Raw genomic sequence first — 21324 nt, forward strand, 5'->3', positions numbered from 1 at the left:
ACTTGAGTCTCATGCCCAACATTATAAAAAACACAGTCAACTTCTTCAATCCTTCATCTTTTCTGATGATCTGATCAAATTCTATTTTTCAACTCTTGCCAACAAACGAAAAATAAATTTAAAAAAAAAAATCTTTTTCAACATATCAATGAACATGCATCAACGAAAGCCTGAAGCATTGAAAATCAAAACAGACAATTCAATCTTTATCTGGAACCTACACAAACACAAAATCATAACAATTTTCGAAAGAGAAGTAATAATTATACTTCTCTTATTTGGACTAGACAACTAACAGCCAAGAGGCGACCCCACATTTTGGATCCATAAAGACATTATTATTGATCGGTGCTTGTTGACTTTTATCACACAATTAAAGTATAACTGCAGCCGATCGACCTTTAAACTAACAACCCTAATAAACAATCAGTACTAGCTAAAATTACAACGAAAACGACCGATTGTTGATAAGATATTAACTAGCTGCCAGAATCATAACAAAGAGACAAATAAAAAAGCAAATTAAACCTACAAATCAACATTACATTACGTACACACAGAAATACTACATGTCACGCTGCTATGTCATATCTAATGTGCCGGAGCAGCACCGGGATGACAACGTCCGGGGAGCTGAGCTGGGGCAAGTGGCCTTCGGACGACATGACCTCGACGATGGACTCGCCGCCGAGGTGCTGGTGGAGGTACTCGGAGATGACGATGGGGACGGCGAGGTCCTTGAAACTCTGGAGAATGTGGCAAGGGACGGAGACTAGGCCGAGGATTTGCCTCATGTCGCTTTGGAAAATGGTCTGACCCACGGCTGAACTCCTGCACCGCCACCGAGTCCATGTCGCCGCCCACCGCGAGCGGGGCGAAACCCGAGCACCAGGCCTTGTAGTTCTTCCCCATTGCGTCGAACAGCTGGTCCAGATCCTCCTGCTCGAACCCTCCAAAGTAATCCACGTCGTTCAGATACCTGCGCACATGTACAAGTACCCCCCCAATAAAATGGATGAAATAAACTAGGGAATCTACAACAGCTCATGTTAATTAATGTTTCTGAACTCTGCGCGATAATTCAGCAAAAAAAAAAAAAAAAAAAAAGAAGAAAACTCCGCGCGATAAATTAATAATTTATACCAAAAAAAAAAGGAGTCTTTAGAGACTTAACAGTAACATATATGTAAAAACGAGAGATATATATACCACAGTAGCATATAGAAGTAAGAGGTGTAAGGTACATGAATTACACCCGTTCAAACCATTTTATATAATACAAATATTGTATTACAATCTCAATTTTTTTGAAACAATATTACAATCTCAATTTTCATATGCTAGGGTGTACGACAATTCTTTGCCAGGTCAAGTACTTCTCAAGAGATTATTAATATATTGTATATTTTGTTATTGCATTCAAGTGATGATTTGCAACTAAAAAGAATAATTTGGGCCATAAAAAAAAGAATAATTTGGAACACATTAATTACGATAAACTAGAAATTGTTTAACTTATTAAATCCAGAAAATAGAAAAAAGAAAAAGATGATTATGGCCAAATTGTATTAGCTAGTGTAATATGCCACTAAATAATGGACGACTCTACAATAGCGTCCTGGGTTTCATCTTTAGAAAAAAAATAATAATAATAATAATAAAAACATAAAAGAGTCCTAGAACAGATTCAGCTTGTTAAACCTAGACTCTTTAGTAGGAAGAAAAAGTCACTTTTGGATCATATAATGGATAGGTTAAAAATGTAAATGTGCTGGAATTTATCTTTAGAAACTAGAGTAATGGAGATGATTTAGTTTGTTAAACCTACACAATTTGATTCTCAGCAAGAAAAAAAAAGACAAGTTGATAAAAAAAAAATCACCAAGATCATATAATAGACAAAAAAAAAAAAAAAAACATCTAATAGAAGGGACCAACAAAAATACCATATAAATTAGCAAATTTATATACCATTACTGTTCGCTACCGGTCAGAACTCAGAAGCCGCTAGAATATATGGTTTGACTACACGCAAATGTGACCTACTTTTTTTTTCTTTAAAATCAAATTAAAAAAAAAAAAAAACAATTACTAATTTGATTCGCCGTGTTACCAACTTACATAAAATAATCCACAAAAACTCCCAACTAACTATAATAATAAACTAAAAAATGACTCCTGAACCAAATAAAATACTAATCAAAAGGGGATTAATAATTAAATTGAAAATATTTGATATATATATTGAGATCTACCTCGGGGAGGCGGCGATCATGACGAGCTTGGAGAAGAGATCGGGCCGCGTGACGGAGGCGATGACGCCGACCATCCCCGAGACGGAGTGGCCGACGAAGATGCAACTGTGGACCTGGAGCTCGTCCAGTATGGAAATCAGATCGTAGGCGTAGCCTTCCAGCGACGAGTACCTGTCGAAGTCAAAGTACTCGGGGTTTGTCGTTCCCGCGCCCATGTTGTCGTACAGAATCACCTGGAATTCGTCCACAAGGTGCGGTATAAGGTGCTTCCACACCGACTGGTCCGTCCCAAATCCATGCCCCAAAACTATCGTCTGATTATTGTTGTTATTATTGTTATTCCCACCGCCCAAAACCTTCACGTTGTGAGCTTCAGACACTATTCCCATCTTCTTCTTTTTTTTTTTTTTTTTTCTTTTTATCGTGTGAAAACCGCTAGACTGTTTTGAGTCTTGTCTGTCTGTCGTCTCCTTTGTTTCTTTGTTGGACTTGTAACTTGGAAGCGTTTTTTTTTTTTTTTTTTCTCTCTCAGGGAGACGAGGGATAACTGCCACCGCACAAGTAAGGATTTGGGGGCGGGTTTTTGTTGTCTAGCCGACAGTGTACTGAGACTTTTTTTTTTTTATGGAGTCAACGCTGTTGTGCTGTCAACTTGTGGTCATTAAATCCAACGGTTCTGAGTAGATTCGTTTTTCAGAAGGAGATATTTTTGTTTTAGGGTTAACGTCACTTACGGGAAGTTTATTGTTATGTACCGACTTTGGCATTAATTTGCACTGGCATTAATTTGCACTGGTCGAGGGGTCATGTTTAAGAAGGGCTAAGGAGTTTGGTGCTTTATTGACTTCTTTTTTTTTTTTTTGAGCTTCTGTTCTAAAAAAAAATGAATGATCAGTGATTTTTTTTTTTAAAAAAAACAAAACTGAATTTAACTAAAATCATATTATTTTAAAAATTATGCTAAATATATAGTTTTTAATACAAATCAAAGAGTTAAAAATAAAAAACTACTGATGGTTTATTTTTTTTAACTCACTAGAAAAATTCTTTTTTTTTTTTTAATTTCTCTCTTGTGGGTTTTTGAGAAGAATGTTAAAAAATTAGAGGTTGTAGTTTTCATGATTAAGGAATAATGTTAGGAGGAGATATGTGGAATATGAGTATATTGGACCTGGCATTCCATTTCACCAAAGTGCATACTTCTCCAACTTCTGTCATTGGTAGACCTGTATAATGGAACTTCTCCACAATACCAACACAAAGTGCTAGAAAATGATTGACAAGCAAGATATTAGTTGGACATGCACTTCCAAATAATTTCAATAAAAAAAAAAAGATTCCAATCAATAATAATCAGACATTAAATATTAATTCTAATACGATTATTTAATACAAAAAATATAACCATTACTTATGGAATGTTTAAATCCAACAGCATTGTAGTGCATTGTGTTTTTTTTTTTGGTTCTAATATATACTATTGTTTCGAGTGCTATATGTTCATTTGCTATATCTATTTTGTCACGTCATTTAATGAATTTAAAACACAATAAGTTACTAAAAAAGCATTTTAAAATTTTTAAATCAAGTTATAATATGCGGTTACTTAGATATAGAGTGACACGTGTGTAATCAAGGAGAGAGGAAAAAAAAAGCCCTTGCCAGGTATTATGAGGACTGTCATAGTGTCATGAAATCAATGCGTAGATAATGAAAAGGATTGCAGAAACCCAAATTGCATTTTAGCAACCATGAAAAAAAAAATATCTAGCTAATGAGCAATCTGCTCATGTATACAGTAAAATGGCTTAAAATTCGTTATATATTCTTTTTTTATATCTATTAGACCATAATGATAAGCCCAATAAAACTTTGTTTAGTAATTACTAGCAAATTAAAATGAATAGTTGCTTATCACTAGCAAGTTAAGAAGAATATTAGAAATGTTACTTACCAAGAGGTATGAACTAGCTAAATATGTTCGTATATATAGTGAAATTAATGGCTTAAAATTCGTTATATATTATTTTTATTGGATATTAGACAATAATGATAAGCCCAATTAAAATTTTATCATAATAACTATTAAATTAAAATGAATAGTTGCTAATCACTAACAAGTTAAGAAGAATATTAGAAATGTTTAGCAACCAAAGAAGAAATAACAAAAATTTCCACGAGTTAAATTGACTATTTATTTCATGGCTTTTTTTATAGTGAAACTCTCTAAAAAAACTATTAGTGGAACACCCTATTTTAATTTTAAATTACTTTTTTAACAGTCAGATCTGTAAAAATAGTAGTTCTGCGCGGCATAGTGTAAATTTTTAATACAAAACTGCACAAATTTAACCGTTAAAAATTTAATCTAACGGTCAAAACATAGTATTCTACCTGCCGATTTTTTTTTAAAGAGTCTCATGTAGAGACTCCCTAATTCAACAAACCAGAGGGAGGGAGGGAGAGAGATAAAAGAAAACACCCATAAAAGTGTGAGAGAAGTCGCATGTATGTCAATCAATTAAGTTTGCCAAAATTATGTCAATCAACATTTACAAAAAAAAAGTAAATTAATTAGAAAAAATAAATCCTTCAAAAAGTTCAAAGATCATCCCGAAAACAACACCACTAGATCAGTAAAAGACGTCAAGCGCAACAAGTTGACCAACATGATCGTATATGTTACGTAAAGTTCAAAAGCAGAAAATATAAAATCTTATCAAATGTTCATTTTGAAATTAGGACTTCACCAAGTTCAATGGGCGTGAGAAGAGGTAGATCGATTAGTGAAGAGAAGAGGCACAGAAAAATAAATAAATAAATATATATATATATATATATATGTCTTATATAAAGAAAAAGGGAAGATTTTTTTATTACTTGTTCCTGTTTTGTCATCTTTTATTATTTGTTTTGTTATAATGGAAGCGGTGAAACTTAGAATTAGTGGCTCAGAGGTATAGTTTCACGGTGGATCACGCCAAGTTGGACCGCATTTTCCAGTTTATCTCTTATCCTAACTTTTCTTTTGGTTTTCCTCCGGATTCAAGGAATATGGGATGGGGATGAACTCAAAGAAATCCCTCTGAAATTTATGTCTTTTTAAGGGAAGAAATACTGAACTATCACTCCCTGGATTCGGTAGAATAGCGGGCCGGTACATATTTTGAGACCCGGCCCTTTTTACTTTTTTCATTCTAGTCCCCAACTTTTAAAACATTTCACAACAGGTCATCGATGTGCCAAATTGTTGTATATTAGTTATTTTATATCCATTCAATTATTAAAATTAATCTGATAAAAAAAAGATTATTTTCTTAGCAGTCATGCCTTAAGATGTAAAATTATAAAATTAAATTTTAAGTAAAAAAAAAAAACACATGTAGATTTTATGTGCTTTATCAAGATTTTGACATTGGATGAACGTAAGGACTAATATTGAATAATTTTATAAACAAGAGCGCGTTTTTGAGAACTTTGGTCAAAACATAGTATTCTACCTGTAGAGGATTGAAGGAAAGTGGAATGACCAAAGTTCCAGAACCAGTACTCAGGCGGGTCGATGGGTTCGTGGTCCTAAAATATAAGTCCCAAACTCGTTGGACGGCGGGCTTTATAGTGACGGGACCATGTGTGGCGTGAAGCTTTCCTTGGGCGAACCAGAGATGGGGCAAAGGTCCGTGGCTCTTGGTTTGTAGTGCTTATTATTGGCGCATCAAACACTCGACGATCGAAAATCCTTCAAGGATTCAATCTACGCAATAGTGGAATTCCTGTGGTTATATTGTGAGGTTTTTTTACCACGTTGGTGGTGGCTTGTGGGGCTTACACGCCTCTGTTCAGGTGAAACTTAGGTCTCGTTCATTTCACCGATTCGAATTTTCAGTTTTAGGTTTTTACAGTAAAAAACTATCAGAAAATATCACATCTCAGCTCGAATTAAAAACTTGGATCCGCGAAGTGAACGAGGCCTTAGACTACATCATAAGTCTCTCAAGTTGTACTTTTTTTTCCTTTTTTTATCAGTCGTCTCATCACTAATACTCTGTTTAGAAGAAGGGAAAGAAAAAAAAATAAAAAGAAAATACATAAAAAAAAAAGAAAATGTGAAGAAAATGAGTGAAGTTGATTTTCCTTTATAGTGTTTGGTATAATGTAATAGCCTAAATGATTATTTTATCAATTGTTTAATATTAATTTAGATTTTAAAATAGGGACACAAAAGTAAATTTAATCATCAATGAGTGGATTTGAGTTTTCCTCCAAATATTAGAGAGATAAAAAATGGTGGGCCCCACTATAATTTTTTTCCATCATATTTTCCTTTCTCTCCTCTCTTCCTTCTTACCAAACAACAAATTTTATCATTTTTCATATAATAATCTTTCTACTCACTTCCTTCCTTTCACTTTTCTATCATACCAAACATAGTGTAAAGTTTTTTCAACAATGTTGGAGATTTTCTTTGATTTTACTCTCTATTGCGGTTTGTAATAGTGATGGTCTTCACCTTAATTTGGCGGTGTTTCTCTTGTTTTATATTGTTATGTTGTGTTTCAATTCGTTATATTTGCTTTCTAGCTGTGTATTGTGTGATCTTGGAGCTACGAGTCTCTCTATTTCGGTCGAGATTGAAATTTTTCAGTGATTGTAGAGGTTTAAAAAGTAATGTGTATGCTTGATTTTGATGTACTTACTTTGGTGTCCGTTTTTAGAGTTCAGTACATGTCTATTCTCTTTGAGCTTTTCATTGAGTATACTGATAGTACTTTTGTATTTTGGTCTTGATTGTCCATATTAATAAGGAGATTTTTTAGTACGTCAGGCGTATCAGAATGTTAAATTTTTTAACTGTTAAATTTATGTATTTTTTAATTTTTACATAATTTTATGTATATTTAAAAGACATAAAATCTGATTTATCAATATACTAACGTATGAAAAAGGTATCATACTGATAATATTGTTTATATTTATTTGATTTAAAATATTTCCCTTAAAAAAAAAAAAAGGAAGCATTTGTGAGGCACTATTAATTTCACATGGGGGCCATAATTTTCCTCGGAAGCAACCGTAATCATCACGTGCATCGTTGGCTGATTGATCAATTCCCCGTTTGGAGAGGACATGTGCAGCATCAAGTTGCCATGTTTTCTCAAAAGCCCAATGCCGATAGGAGCTCTACCTGCACGCACGCATGAGTAGTACTCTTTGTAGAATGCATAGACGTCAGTTTCCCGGATTTTGAATTTAGCAATTTAGTTCTGACATTTTTTTTCTCTAGTAATTGACCCTTTTAATTTTTAAATTTTTAAAATTAAGGTTCAATTAAAAACGGCGTCTATCTTTTGATGACTCTGATCATGTGACACGCACTGAGCATCTGATAAGGGCAACAAAGGTCATTTTTCATTCTATTTATTCAGTTATATTAATTTTAAAATCATCTAATGTGTCCGAACACAATCAAGTCTGATAAACAACTCTTGATTTTTAAGGATTATTGTCCTCAACAGATGCTTTGAGGCTGATAAATGACATTTATTGTCCTTAAAATACACTTATTTAAAATTATCAAAAAACTGACTTTATTTGGGATTCGACTTTAATCGCAAAGATTTTAAGCTAAAGGAGTCAATTGTAAAAAATAAAAATAAAAAAATAAATTAAATAAGACCAAATTGCCAAATTCAAATGTTGGGAGAGTATCCATACAAAAAAAAAAAAAAAAAAAAAAAAAAAACCTTTTTTTTTTAAGGGAAAATTTTAAAATTAAAAAAAAAAAAAAAAAAAAAAAAAAGCCTTATTTTTTAATGGGAAAAGTTTAACATTGCCCTTTTATAAAGGTAATCTTTCTATTATTGACCCCCTTAATAATATCTTTCATTCTATTAAAATAGATCAACTTAAACAATTTAAACAAAAAGGAAAATATTGAATAAATAAGGCAATATTAATTTCATATTAAAATTTAAATATTAATTCTAAAAAAATTTCTTATTTATTATTATTATTACTATTATCATCATCACCATCATCATCATTATCATCATTTAAAAAAGAGATCACTCTAATATTCTTTGTGTCTTTAATAATATTAAAATAATACTTTCATGTTTTAAAAAATATTATTTTGATTTTTTGAACATAAAAAAGGTCTGTATACCATTTTCGCCTCTTTATTTAATTATTCAAAAGTTAAAAAAATTCTGATAAATTATTTATTGATATAGCATAAGAGTAATATTCACTTGTATTTTGAGTCTTTTCTTAATCTAATTTGGGACCATTGAAAGAAAGAGAAAAAAAAGGTAAAAAGAGACATTTTACATTTCAAAGTTTAAGTGTATAAAAATGATAATTTTAAAAGGCCAAGAAACCATTTTAATATTGTAGAAAAATTTTAATATTGTAGAAAAATACAGAATATCAAAGTGATTTTCTTGAAAAATACATAGTATCAAAGTGATTTTTATCATGTTTTTATCTAAAATCTATTTGGACACGAGGAAACATATTACTTTTGAATGATTTCCATTTACATCCGTAAAACACTCATTTTCACGCTTTGTTTCTAATTTTGAAAATTTCAACTTTACATCTCTAAACTTTAAATTAATCACATTGAACGATTTCCATTTGAATACTGCTTAAAAACAAACAGTACAAACAAAAGAGTTAATGAGAAGTTTTGAGAATTTATTCCATTGAAATAGAAGAATTTTAACTCCCGTAAACCATAAAACCCAGCTCCAAAGCTCTGAAGTACGGATTATTTATTTTTTAGTATTGAAATTCGAGTTTTATCTTTTTTTAATAGTGACTAATGGTTGTTTAGGTAATATTACCAAAATTGGGTTAATTTTAAATTTAACCCCGGATCCGGATGAGTAGAGTTGTCTCACTTTATTTTTATAATTTAAATTGGAGTTCTTAGCCCGATTGCCTTTTGAACTTGCCGTCGTTTAGTAAATTGCTCACAAATTTTTAATTTTTGATAATCAACCTCCTGAATTTATAAAATTATTACAATGTGCTCCATTTTACTAAATTTGCTTAAGTTTTTTATTAAACTTAAAGGGTTAAAACTTGAGGAATTAAAAACTTTGTGTTACATTTAAATTGAGATGTTAGAATTTTTAATCCAACGTGTTTTTTCAGCATTTTTAATAGCTTTTAATACACGTGGCTCACGTAACTCAATTATAAAAGGCTATAGGAAAATGACGATGGGTGGGCCGTGGGGGTTCTGAGTGAGGAAAATAGACGATATGAGGGTTATAGTGAGGAAGCATTTGCGATTTTTTTCTTTAAATTGTTTAAAAGTTGACGTTTCGTTGACAAAAGTATCAAAATTGTAATTTTTGATTAGTTTTTGGGGACCAATTTTGTGCCATTTTAAATGGTAGAGGGCAAATGAAGACACCCCTATTTTTTAGGGGGGAAATTTGTAAGCAACGCCTATTTTTTTATTCTTTTGTTTAGGTATAGTACGGAATTAAATGAGACGAATTTAAAATTTAAGTTAGTAAATGAAAACTTTTAAAAATAGAGGATAACACTATAATGGATGTTAAAAAAAGAAAAAGAAAAAGAAACATTGGCCCAAGAGAAGGCCATGACTGGATTTTGGGCATTAGAACTATTCAGAACTTTCATTCAAAACCTGGGCGGTGCCAGGAGATTTTTTATGTTCTCTCATTCAGATGGAACGGACGGTGGCCAGAGTTGTAGAGATTGGTCTAACAAAATTCAATGCTTTTTAAGGGATCATTTAGTTCACTGATTTGAGTTTTTAATTCGAGTTGAGATGTAATTGATATGTTAAAATTTTTTATTATAGTAAAAAAATTAAATGTGATTTTTTCTGAAAATTTTTTATTGTAATAAAATTTAAATCGGTAAAATGAATCTGTTTTTACGTTCAAATAAGCCTTAAGTGACGGTTGATAGCTACACTATGTATAATCCCTTGTTGTTCGGTTCATCGGTTGTGCTCTTTTCTGTTAGTACTAGAAAAAGAGATAAAATATTTTTTAGGGTGAATGAATCTGAATTTTTATTTTTATTTTTAAATTAATATTTATTTATGATTAAATAACTATATTAATAAAAAAAGTATTAATTAAAAATAAAAATAAAAAGTAAAAATAAAGCTCATAGACCTTATAAAATTCAACAATTTTCACTTTGAAAAAATTATTCCATTCAAGCAAGCTAATATGTTGACCAAAGCCAGTCAAAACTCAAAAGCTGTAGAACATAGCCTTTGCTTAATGAAATGAGCTTAGGTCTTCGTGACTCCGTCATCAAATATGAAACAAAAGTTGGTCATAACAATATAGGGATAATACGACTTTGTTTAAACACCAGAAAGTACTTCAACAAAATCAAAATAGAATTCTACGGAAGGGAGTGAAGAAAATACATTCCATCGATAAAATTTTGTTTTAAATTATTATCAAGTTCCGTTGGATTCACATTTTTTTTTTTATATGGTTTTAACTGGATTTAATATTCAAAAACATGCAATGAGAATATCCATGACGAAAAGCTTAAATTAAATAAAGGAATGCAAGACCGAAGATAATAGAACATGACATAATCATGTGAAAGAGATGCATGTTTGCAACAAATGAAGAACAATAAAAGAGCCAACTATTTACCAGAAAAGGAAAAAAAAAAACAAAACAAAAAAGAAAAGAAAGAAGGAAAATTATTCAAAGACAATCAAAACCCAAAGCTAGGAATTAACAGCAGCTCCTACCTTGTAATCTCTCCATTTACAAATAAAATTACTTACAATCCCTTCCTATAACAACGATTATTTTGAAACTCTTGTTGTTTGCCCAGCCAGAAGCACCTCTCTATAACTTTTTTATAGAACTATAAGCATGTAAATTATATATAATTATATACACAAGAAAGCAGCAAGAACCTTGACCAAATGTATTTTCAGTTAATTCCATGAAGTGAGACATCTTCATCAGAATTAAGGGAGAATATATCCACAGGAACAGTAGTGCAGTCAAAAGCGCTATGATCTTTAAATCTTCCATTTAGAGAAGCTTGTGAATGGTCTAGGTATATCACAATCACAGTGATATCATCATGGAAATGGCGTCTGATCCCTTTTTCAATCTTCTTTATGTCGTCATATCTCATTTCTCTTTTCTTTGCAGCCTCCTGAATGGCAGCTCTCACCAATCGCTTTGCTATTCCCTGCGATGTCAGGTTTTACAAATAACTTAATAGACGTTTGGGACACGGATTTAGAACTATTTTCAGTTTACGTGTGTTTTTTATGAGAAAAAATACTCACGAACCATGACATAAATTCTCATACCAAACACTCTCTTAGTTTCTCCGCCATATCATAAATCTTGAAACTTGATAGTTAACATTAAGTTTGTGTAAAAAAAAGGTCGAAAAGATGCTATCGCGATCCCTTATTTTTTAATCAGTCAGAAGTTGCCATGTAAAACTACGCCTGACTTAGTTAAAACATTTTAAATATGTGTATCTGAATCGAAAAAGATGTTATCACTATCAATATCATCATTAGTTTTCTATCAGTTAGAAGTTGCCATGTAAAACTACGCATTGGCTCTTAAATCTCCAGGTTAAGACATTTTGAACATGCGATTGGTTATAATCAGTGATGATGATCACTAATATTGATCAAGTAAAATTTCTCGTACACGTTTTAAATGTGTAAAGTGCGGTGTATTGGGAGAGCCTTACGATTCTTGGATTTTTGAAGACAATCTCAACAGCAGCCTTGTCACTCAAATGCTCCCAGAGACCATCTGAAGCAAAGATCAAAAACATGTCTTGAGGCCCCAATTTCCGAACCAATATTGAAGGTACTGCTGTCATTACAGCCCTTTTTAATGGAATAGGAATGCCAAATTGCTGGTACAGAGGATCTCTGTTGAACTCGGGTTTTTTCAAGTAAACATCTCCGATCGATCTCGAGACCTGAGAAAGCAAAAGTATAGATTAGACCCTTTTCTCCATATCAAAGATTAATTAGGAACACAAACAAAAAATTACCTAGTAGCTATGAAGAACAAACAATACACTCACTTGTACAGTTTGTAAAATGCGTGTTTTTTTTTTTTTTTTTTTTTTTTTTTTTTTTTTTTTAATTAAAAAAAGGCGTGTATATAGAAATAGCAACTATCATGCAACAATTAAGGCTCCGCGATTATCAGAAGAACTGAGTAGAAATCCCTTAAATCTTGTAGGGCTTTATGGGATTTCTACAATGATGGAAAAATAAATCTTATGATAATGTTGTTAATTGCGAATGAGAAACTTCATAGTATTTAGAGAATTGGCATTCGTTTAAGTCTAATTTACACATAAATATAGTACAAGTAAATAACTATACTTCAAAAGTAGTACACAGTACTATCACCAAAAAGGGCACCCCTCTTATGACAATTTCTAAACAAATTAAAATGAAATAGTTTCCCAAAAGTGTTTGGATTCACTTAAAAAAAGTTATTTTTGACTTATTTAGTTTAAAAGCCACATTTATACTTATTTAGATGGACAATTTTAAAGTGTTTTTGACTTTTTTAAGCGCTTTTAGAATAAATCATCTTTTTGATGCTTATAAAAAGCTCTTTTATTTACATTTTTACATTTTATTTGTGAACAATAAATTAAATATTTTATTCATATCCTTTTTATTACATTACTTTATATTTATAACATAAGTGCTTTTGATTTTTTTACCCAAACATGTTCAAAAGCTCTTCTTAAATATAAAAACAATTTTTCAGGCATTATCCAAACACTAATAAAAAAGCTCAAACTTATGTTTATATTCTTCTACTACTTAAACGCACAAGCACAAACTATCTCAAATAGGTCATAAGCTAGCCAAATAATAAAAGCCTTGCTCTGCTTTAAGCTTTGAAGCCTTATGATTTAAAACCTAGAAAAAATTTATCTTTGAGAGTGCACATGAATCCGGACATTTACTTTTTACTCTTGATAAATATCATTTTGTTAGTATAATTATTTGACTAAAAAGGTTATAAATTAAGAATAAAAAGTAAAAATTCTGATGCATACACTTTTAAAAAGTATTTATCAAGATTATCTTTTAACTACTTCATTATCACAGGTAACCAAAAGAATTACCTTTTTTTTCCTCTTACTAACAAAATAGTCACCATTGTAACTGCATTGTTTTTTCCCTTTTTACCGGAAATCTCACATCACACATTCTATATACATACATGTATAGAGACAAAGTGGAAACAGATATCCAAACTCTCTACCAACCTGTCTACAACACACACTACAACAATCTACAAACGCTTGGAAATACAGTTAAAGCATAAAGAAAAACAAATCAACCAATTAGTCTTTAAAACACCAAAATCCAAGCAAATCACCCCCAACATTTGGCAATCAATAAAAAAGATCCTCTTAACTAAAATACCTGAATAATGCCCTTGATCCGCCAAACCCCACGCGTGTACACCACAATGTGGGAATCATCCGGGTGAAGCTCCTTAACCTCCTCCCTCACTTCTTCAACCGCCACGTTGTGATCAGTCGAGAGCCGCTCGGCGATGACCGTGCCGTTGCTGTCGGAGCCTCTCCGGCCGAGAACCGCCCTCGAGTCGCCGAGATTCGCGACGTACAAAACGTCGCCGGATATGGCGCCGACGAGGCAACACGACCCCACCGACGCGATCTGAGGCCTCGTCGGCCACGATCGCTTCACTAAGTGCAGGAACTCCTCCTCCGTCGCGTCGAACGCCTTCTTTATCACCTCCTCCGATAGCCCCCCTTGCTCCGTCGAGAATTCTGGTCATCAAAACGAAGAATTTTACAACGAATTACTATAAACAATTGTTTGTGAATAATGACATGATATTTCTATTCATAGTTCAATTCAAATTTAAGTGAGTTGCCTAATCTCCTATATATACCAAACAAATTAAATTACAACTTTATCACCGAAAAAAACTAATTACAAATTCATGTTTGAAATTAAAGCAAAACTAACTTCCTCCAATATTAACCAGAAAAAAAAAATATTACTGACTTTGGAGGAAAGGGAAGAGGTGGCGGGTGATGAATCGGGAGGTTTCAGGACCTCCATGGCCGTCGTAGACACCGACATACGTGGCGGAAGGAGAGGTGAACACCTGTCCTTGGTCCTCGAGAGACGAGTTGGCTTGGACGACGGCGATGGAGAAGTCGCCGGAGGCGTAGGGCTTGAGATCCATGTGCCACATCAGTCCATCTCCACGGCCGTCGCCCCCTCCGAAGCACTTCTCCAATGGCCGACGACACAACTCCAACATCTTTCTTATGTCTCTTTTTTTTTTTTTTTTTTTTTTTTTTTTTTTTGGTTTTTTTTTTTTTGTATGTATAGAAATGATTTTGGTAATTAAATTTTGTTTTTGGAAAATAAATTTGGATGGAAACGTGGGAATGCCGCGTTTATTGCAGGATTTTCTCGGAAAATCTTTGGGTTGGGGAGACGATGACCAAGCACTAAGGAAAAGACTAATTACAAAAATATATGTTATGGTTGGTTAATTGTTTTTTCTTTATTGTTTTGTTTTTGAGTGGTTTGTTAATGTGAATTTAGAAGAGCAAAGTCAGAGGTGGGAAAGTGGGGGCCGAGTGTTACTGAAATGGAATTAACAATCAGAATAGTTCTGTTTAGTGTTCAGCATCAAAAGATAGAAAAACCAAAAAGAAACGTTTTTATTTTAATCTTATTTATTTTACAGATTTAAATTTTTAATTTTAATTTTGTTACGGTTAAAATTCTTATAAAAGTTATATTTATTTATTTTTATATAATTAAAAATTTTCATATAAAATTACATATCAATTTAAATTAAAAAATTAAATTAAATATTAATTTAAATTGAAAAACTGAATGAGATTTTTGTGTTTAATTATTAAATTTTGGTCATGAGTAAAGAAATAAGAACAAATGGTTCAAAGTAAACGGTTCTATTGTGGAGTTGACGTGGGATGAGAAAAACTTATCTGGTGCTGTGTCAGATAAAATAGGGAATCCTATTCCTTTGGACCTGAATTGGTCTGTGAATCCGAGGCTCATACTGAAAGCAACTCTCTGCGTATCTTTTAATACAAAGTCATTAGCTTTTGCTTTATAGTCTTTTCCAAAAAAAAAAAAAAAAAAAAAAAACCCCTTAAAAAAAAACTATAAGCGAGTTTTTAAAATGAACCATGGATAATTTTTTATTTTCAAGTATTAAATTTGTATAATAATTATTTATTTTATATTTTTTTATCTAATGTAATTTTGATACGGTTGACTCTACCGATAAAAAAATTCTACCAAAAAAAGTCTCAAACTATGAAAAAACTTCTTTCTTTTTCTTCATCCTCTACACAAATATCTTTAGTCCTTTTTTGTTTTATTCTTTAATTTTTTTTTCCCTTAATTGTCTTTCTATAACGAATTGACAATGTAAATTAAAAAGAAAAAAAAAACACAAGAGAGAAAACTTGATTAGTTTTCATGAAGAATTACAACTTATGATCTTAAATTTATGTTGATATAAAATGCGTTGATTATTCTATTGTTGACCAATCACTATTTCGATCACCAACCTACCAAAAGATTCAATAAATAATTGAAGAAATATTTTCTTCTCCTCTTGATTTTGGAATTTGATAAGATTATTCCCCGGTGGTCAAGCATAGATGGATGGGAATATGATACTCCCGTTTTGTACGGAAGAAAAATTTTTCATAGAAGACTAGCTAAGTCAACCCCTCCTCACCCAGTTTCGCCGGCAATATGTGCTTTTATTTGTACTTATATTACAATGCTTACGCAAACAAATTTACAAATGTAGTAGTTTTTCCTTATGGGGGGGACAATATATAAACCATTTAATCAAGTAAAGGAAAGGGAAAAGAAACAAAAAAAAAAAAAAAAAGAGAGAAATCCTATTAGTTGGTGTTCAAAGGAGCTTTTAACTATGTGTGCATGTAATATAACTTATTAAGATATTTTGTGTACGAATCTAAAACAGATGCTTGCATTATCACACAATGATAATCTATTTTTTGTAAAATATCAAACCAATTTCTTTCTATACGTGGACGAGTTTTCAATGGTTACAATCAATTAATAGCGTTAAGAAAAATAATCACACATAATAGACACAAAAAAGGAACTAATTTATTTGAATTTGTGTATGAATGAAGCGTGATTAGCACAATTAGTAAGTGTGTCATGTTTAACTCGACTGGTCGAATTAACACAATTAATTACATTTCTAATTCAATTCTTTTATAATGTTGTATAAAAGTTTAAACACTTTATTAAGTCCAAAAATGTGAATTTCAAAGTCAGTGACTAATTCACTTGTTTGCTATTGAGAAAAAAAAAAAGAAAATTACTCAATAAATGCATTAAAATTTGTCTAAATGGGGGTTATAGTTCTGTTTAGTTGGAGTTATTACTCCGATGCAAAGACAATACAACGATCGTTCTTATAAATTCTATTGTCTTAGTTCTTACTTTATATAGAGGGGTGTTGTTTTTAGGATTAAAAAAGAGAAAACAGAGTGATTTCTCTTAAAGGTGTGATTAATTCTATTGTCTCAAAATCAAGTTAAAGGTGGATGTAGCTCTAATATTGAGCGTGAACCACTATAAATCTTGCGTATTCTTATTTACTTATTTTTTCTTTAATTTTATTACTCTAAGCAGTTTATAATTAGGACATCGTATTCATAATAAGATTCTTCTGGGGGTGTCACTAATTAACTCCTTGATTTTACAGGAAAAACGCTTGGACAAATAGAGCTCTCACAAGTGGATGCTAACAATAGTCTATATCATAATTGATTGGTGAAAACTCCTATGCTTGAAAGATGGAAGTAATCATTCCTACGTACATCTCTCTCCCCCCCATCTATTGGAAACTATCAGGAAATGACCAAACAAAATGCAATAATTCAAGGACTGTGAGGCAAAGATCAGTACAATTAACTGTGCATTAATCAGCTAATACCACACAAAAGCAGAATATTTATTATTTCACACAATAATACGAATTTGACCGAACATACTTTTAGAAAATTTGGAATCTTAGAAGCCTCGTAGCTACTAAGCAAGATTGTTAAAAAGCAACAAATTTCCAAGAGAAGGCCATGGATTTCTTGTCTTGGCGTCAAATTTTTGAACAGTAACGTTTAACGCGTTGTCCGTCATGTGATTGGAACCTTTTCTTTTTACATGTCCTTTTTATAAAACAAAATTTGAGAATGAGTGAATTCAAACTCTAAACTTTGTGGTGTAATCATGTGTATAATTAGCGTTAAGACTATATCTATAACTACACTTTCTAATGGAATTTCTCTAATATGATTCGTGTTTTTTAACTGCGGATAATTACCGTTAACCTAACAATTAGATTATCCTTTTAACATTGTGATATGTGATTTTAACAAATCATACATTTAAAATCTCAACCTAATAATTAAAACAGCAACGGGTGCTACTGAAGAAGTTGCCTTTCTTTTTACCTGTCTTTGTGATGTTTAAAGGTTCTTTTCAGTTATTCTCATTATTTGCTTTCTCAAAAGTCTAAAATATTCTTCCCCAAAAGAAAGCCGACATTTCAATGTTCATCTCTCGTATCCACAGTGTTTCTTTCTGTGTCTGGAAGTTGCCATGGGCTAGGACGGGAAGGAAAGAACTGGCTTTATTATTAGAAACTTTTGGTGTCCAAATTCTGGAACCACGATAATGTTTATCAGCAGGCCTGGCCCTACCAATTTCCAAACTTTGCTTCGGCCTAGCCCATTGCCGAGGAAAAAGTCAAAAGTAAAAGGAGTGGGAGAAAAGAAAGAAAATCTAGCTGATTATCAAAAAAGAAAAAAAAGAAAGAAAATCTAACACATACATGTTTTCTTTGGCAAAAATATTTAGTTTTTTTATTTATTTGCTAAATGGCAAAAGTATTTAGTTAACATACTAATTTGAACCTTGTTAGATAGATTTATATCTCTACATACAAGCTTGTTAGATATCTTTTCTTTGCCGGAATACCATTAGCTTGTTAAATATTGGACTTTGGACAAAATCTTTTACGTGACGTAACAAGTGCCAATCCGGCCAAGTGCCAAAACCATTATTATAAGCAAAAATTCGTTTCATTTTTAAGTTTTTAACTTATCTAGAGCAAGCGAATAAAAATGAAAAATAAAAATCACTCACACTCGGGTCAACTTGGCAAAAGGAAAAGACAAGAGGCGCATTAACACTTTCAAAATCATGAAACATTTCAAACTCTTCCAAGTACTCACTTTTTTCTTCTCAATAGTTGGAATTCATCAATTATTTTTTTTTATCTTTTTTCCCATATTGTTCAGTAGACTAGTCTCTTTGTTTCCTCATTTCCTGCCTTTCGGCAGCTTTTCCCACACACATATATACATATATGTGTTTATATTAATATTATATATATATATATATATTTATATATGATATGTCTTTCTCTCGTGCATTTGTGATGCCATTTTTGACACCCCACACATTGTCAACCACCAATAAAGCACCAAAAAAGTTCACACTTTAATCATGAGAAGCACCATCACCCCCTCCTTCACCGCCACCACCTCTTCTGTGCCTTATAATTTCCCCACCCATCACGGCTCCAATTCTCGATCATTAATTTATTTATTCTCAGAAAAAAAAAAATTCAAATTCACCAATGAAAACGAAATCCACAACTAAAAGAGTTATAACACACACCGGCCTTAGTCAATACATATACGTCTATATTCCACCATTCATCACTAGAAGGGGGGAAAGAGAAAATCTTGAAAATAGAGCCCCATCGACTCATGCAATACTAATATATTCATTCAAATTCAAGGACAATAAAAAAAAAGCCAAAAAGCAAAAAAACAAAAAAACAAAAAAAAAAAAAAGGAACCATTAAGCATGCTCTTGAGCTTATTGTTTCCAAAGGCTTCATCATCCAAAAGTCCATGGCATGCATATACATACAATAAAATAAAATACAAAGTACTTTTTTTTTTCCTTGTCTTTTTTTTTTCTTTTATGAAAATTGCTAAGATCTTTTTCACTACTCTCATCTCCAACCCCACCACGACCACTACTTTTTTTTTTTTTTTTTTTTTTTTTTTTCCCTTTTTTTTTTTTTTTTTTTTTTTTTGTCCATCTTCTTCTCTTTAGACATGCATAGGAGGATTTGCATGCGAAAGCTGCTTTAGCCATTCATACGTTCGGTGATGTGACACGGCTTGCTTTCTTGATGATCCCTCTTGCCTTTTGTTTTGATCATGATCACGATCACTTTGCCTAACACTCTTCATCTTCGACGACGTCGTTACATCGCCATTCGACTTCAGTTCTGCCTTCTCTTTCGTCCCTGAAACATGCTTTGTAGTACCATTAATTCCGTCATTAACGTCACCATTTGTAGTGGCAACACAATTACCTTTGCTCTTAGCAACTATAGCATTGAAAGCAACTGCCTCTGCCGAACACTTGCATCCACTTAAGAAATTTCTTCTCTTCTGCTTTTCCGCAATATTATTCGAATTTTCTCCGCAACTAGTACTATAATTGTTGTTATTATTATTGTTATTAACACTGCTGCTCCGTGTAACTGAGTAATTAGTGCATTTGTTACCGCTATTACCGCGGAGATTTGCCTTAATCTCTTGCAATTCGATGTCGGGTGTGCGAACCAAACCGAGCCGGAAGAAGTCCCACATCGATGATTTCTGCTTCCGTCCAGCACTACTTACTCTCTCCAGCCCTCGAGCGCTCGAGACCCGGATCTGCGGTTTCGGGCTCGGGTGAGAACCGAACTGGTTTCGGGTTCGGAGCCTTGGTTCCGAAGCAATTCTTGTGATGGTTATAAACGTCCCGCTTGTAACTGACGACGAGTTCTGTGTGCTTCTGCTGCTACAGCTGCTGCTCCTGCTGCTGATGCTCCTGAACCCGACAACCGAGCCGCGGTCCATGGACTCCGATCGGGAATCCCGGGCCGGGTCGAGCCGGGTCGTGTAAGCGTCGGAGCTGACCGAGAGGCGTAGGGGTAGAATTTGGCCGCGGAAGAAGACCTCATCGGCGGCGCACATTTCCGCGGCTGTTGAGAGAGAGCCACCGGTTACGGAGCCGAAGGCGAATTCCTCATGGGCTTCAAACAGGACGTTGTTTTTAGCTTCTTCGTTGTCGTTGTTGCCGCCGCCGCCGCCGTCGTCGTCCGGACGTTGCGTTCTCTTCTCTTCTTGATCTTTTTTGAGCAAACTGAGCACCGGAAGATCGCAGAGCGAGACGTCTTCCGCGTCTTCCTCATGACTATTATCTCTTCTTTCCATGATCTCTCTCTCCAAAACCAAAAAAAAAAAAAAGTACTCAAGAAGTGGTTTTCGATAATTATAGTACATACACAGGATCAGTAGAAGAATAAAAGATGATACGTTATAGAGACCTAGATATTTGAATATGAGAGAGAGAGAGAGAGAGAGAGAGAGAGAGAGAGAGAGAGAGAGAGAGAGAGAGAGGTGGTATATAAAGAAGAAGCCAAAAGCTAAGTGAGGAAAAGCTTTGAAGAAGTTAATAGCAAATAGTGCGACTTTTTGGCTCGTTTGGGAGTGTAGAAAACAACTGTTCGTTTCTGAGGGCCAGCCACTAGCTAAGCGACTAATGTCTCTGAGCTCTCGCTTTCAATACTATTGTGCTTTTTGATGGCCTGGTTTTTTTAGGGATTATATTTATTAAATAATATTACACCAAGACAAATTGAGTGGTACACATATCAAGGAACCGTGCTACATGTAAATACAAAAAAAAAAAAATTTTTAAAAAATACATAATTTATTATGATTCAGTGTAAACATATTATTTATATCATTTTAAATAATTAGATACGTGACATTATGTTTTTTTATTGATTAGAGTCACATAAATAATATTTTTTTAGGACGGCAAGACTTCTAATTTTTTCTTAAAAATATTATATTTGCCAGATTACTCATGTTTTATTTATCTCTTTGCAGC

General features: G+C 32.8%; 3 protein-coding genes across 3 annotated transcripts; all 3 read right to left on the reverse strand.

The window, feature by feature from the left end:
- Positions 1 to 192: 192 nt before the first annotated feature.
- Positions 193 to 2805, reverse strand: LOC21392754 (probable esterase KAI2). Its single transcript, XM_024164028.1, is given in 3 exon segments — positions 193 to 819; positions 821 to 979; positions 2256 to 2805. Coding segments are annotated over 3 exon segments (795 nt in total). The 5' UTR covers positions 2645 to 2805; the 3' UTR covers positions 193 to 572.
- Positions 2806 to 10892: 8087 nt separating this feature from the next.
- LOC21392755 (probable protein phosphatase 2C 63) lies at positions 10893 to 14645 on the reverse strand. Its single transcript, XM_010088987.2, has 4 exons — positions 14329 to 14645; positions 13717 to 14087; positions 12000 to 12236; positions 10893 to 11477 (listed from the first exon to the last, which is right to left on the reverse strand). The coding sequence occupies exons 1-4, from the start codon at positions 14588 to 14590 to the stop codon at positions 11211 to 11213; spliced, it is 1137 nt and encodes a 378-aa protein (XP_010087289.1). The 5' UTR covers positions 14591 to 14645; the 3' UTR covers positions 10893 to 11210.
- A 4829-nt stretch (positions 14646 to 19474) lies between these two features.
- On the reverse strand, positions 19475 to 20745 carry LOC21392756 (putative uncharacterized protein DDB_G0292292). The gene has a single exon (XM_010088988.2). It carries the CDS (start codon positions 20709 to 20711, stop codon positions 19485 to 19487), a length of 1227 nt encoding a protein of 408 aa, XP_010087290.2. The 5' UTR covers positions 20712 to 20745; the 3' UTR covers positions 19475 to 19484.
- Positions 20746 to 21324: the final 579 nt, after the last annotated feature.

Source organism: Morus notabilis, unplaced genomic scaffold, assembly GCF_000414095.1.
Source record: "Morus notabilis unplaced genomic scaffold, ASM41409v2 Scaffold1633, whole genome shotgun sequence".
Lineage (NCBI taxonomy): Eukaryota > Viridiplantae > Streptophyta > Magnoliopsida > Rosales > Moraceae > Morus > Morus notabilis.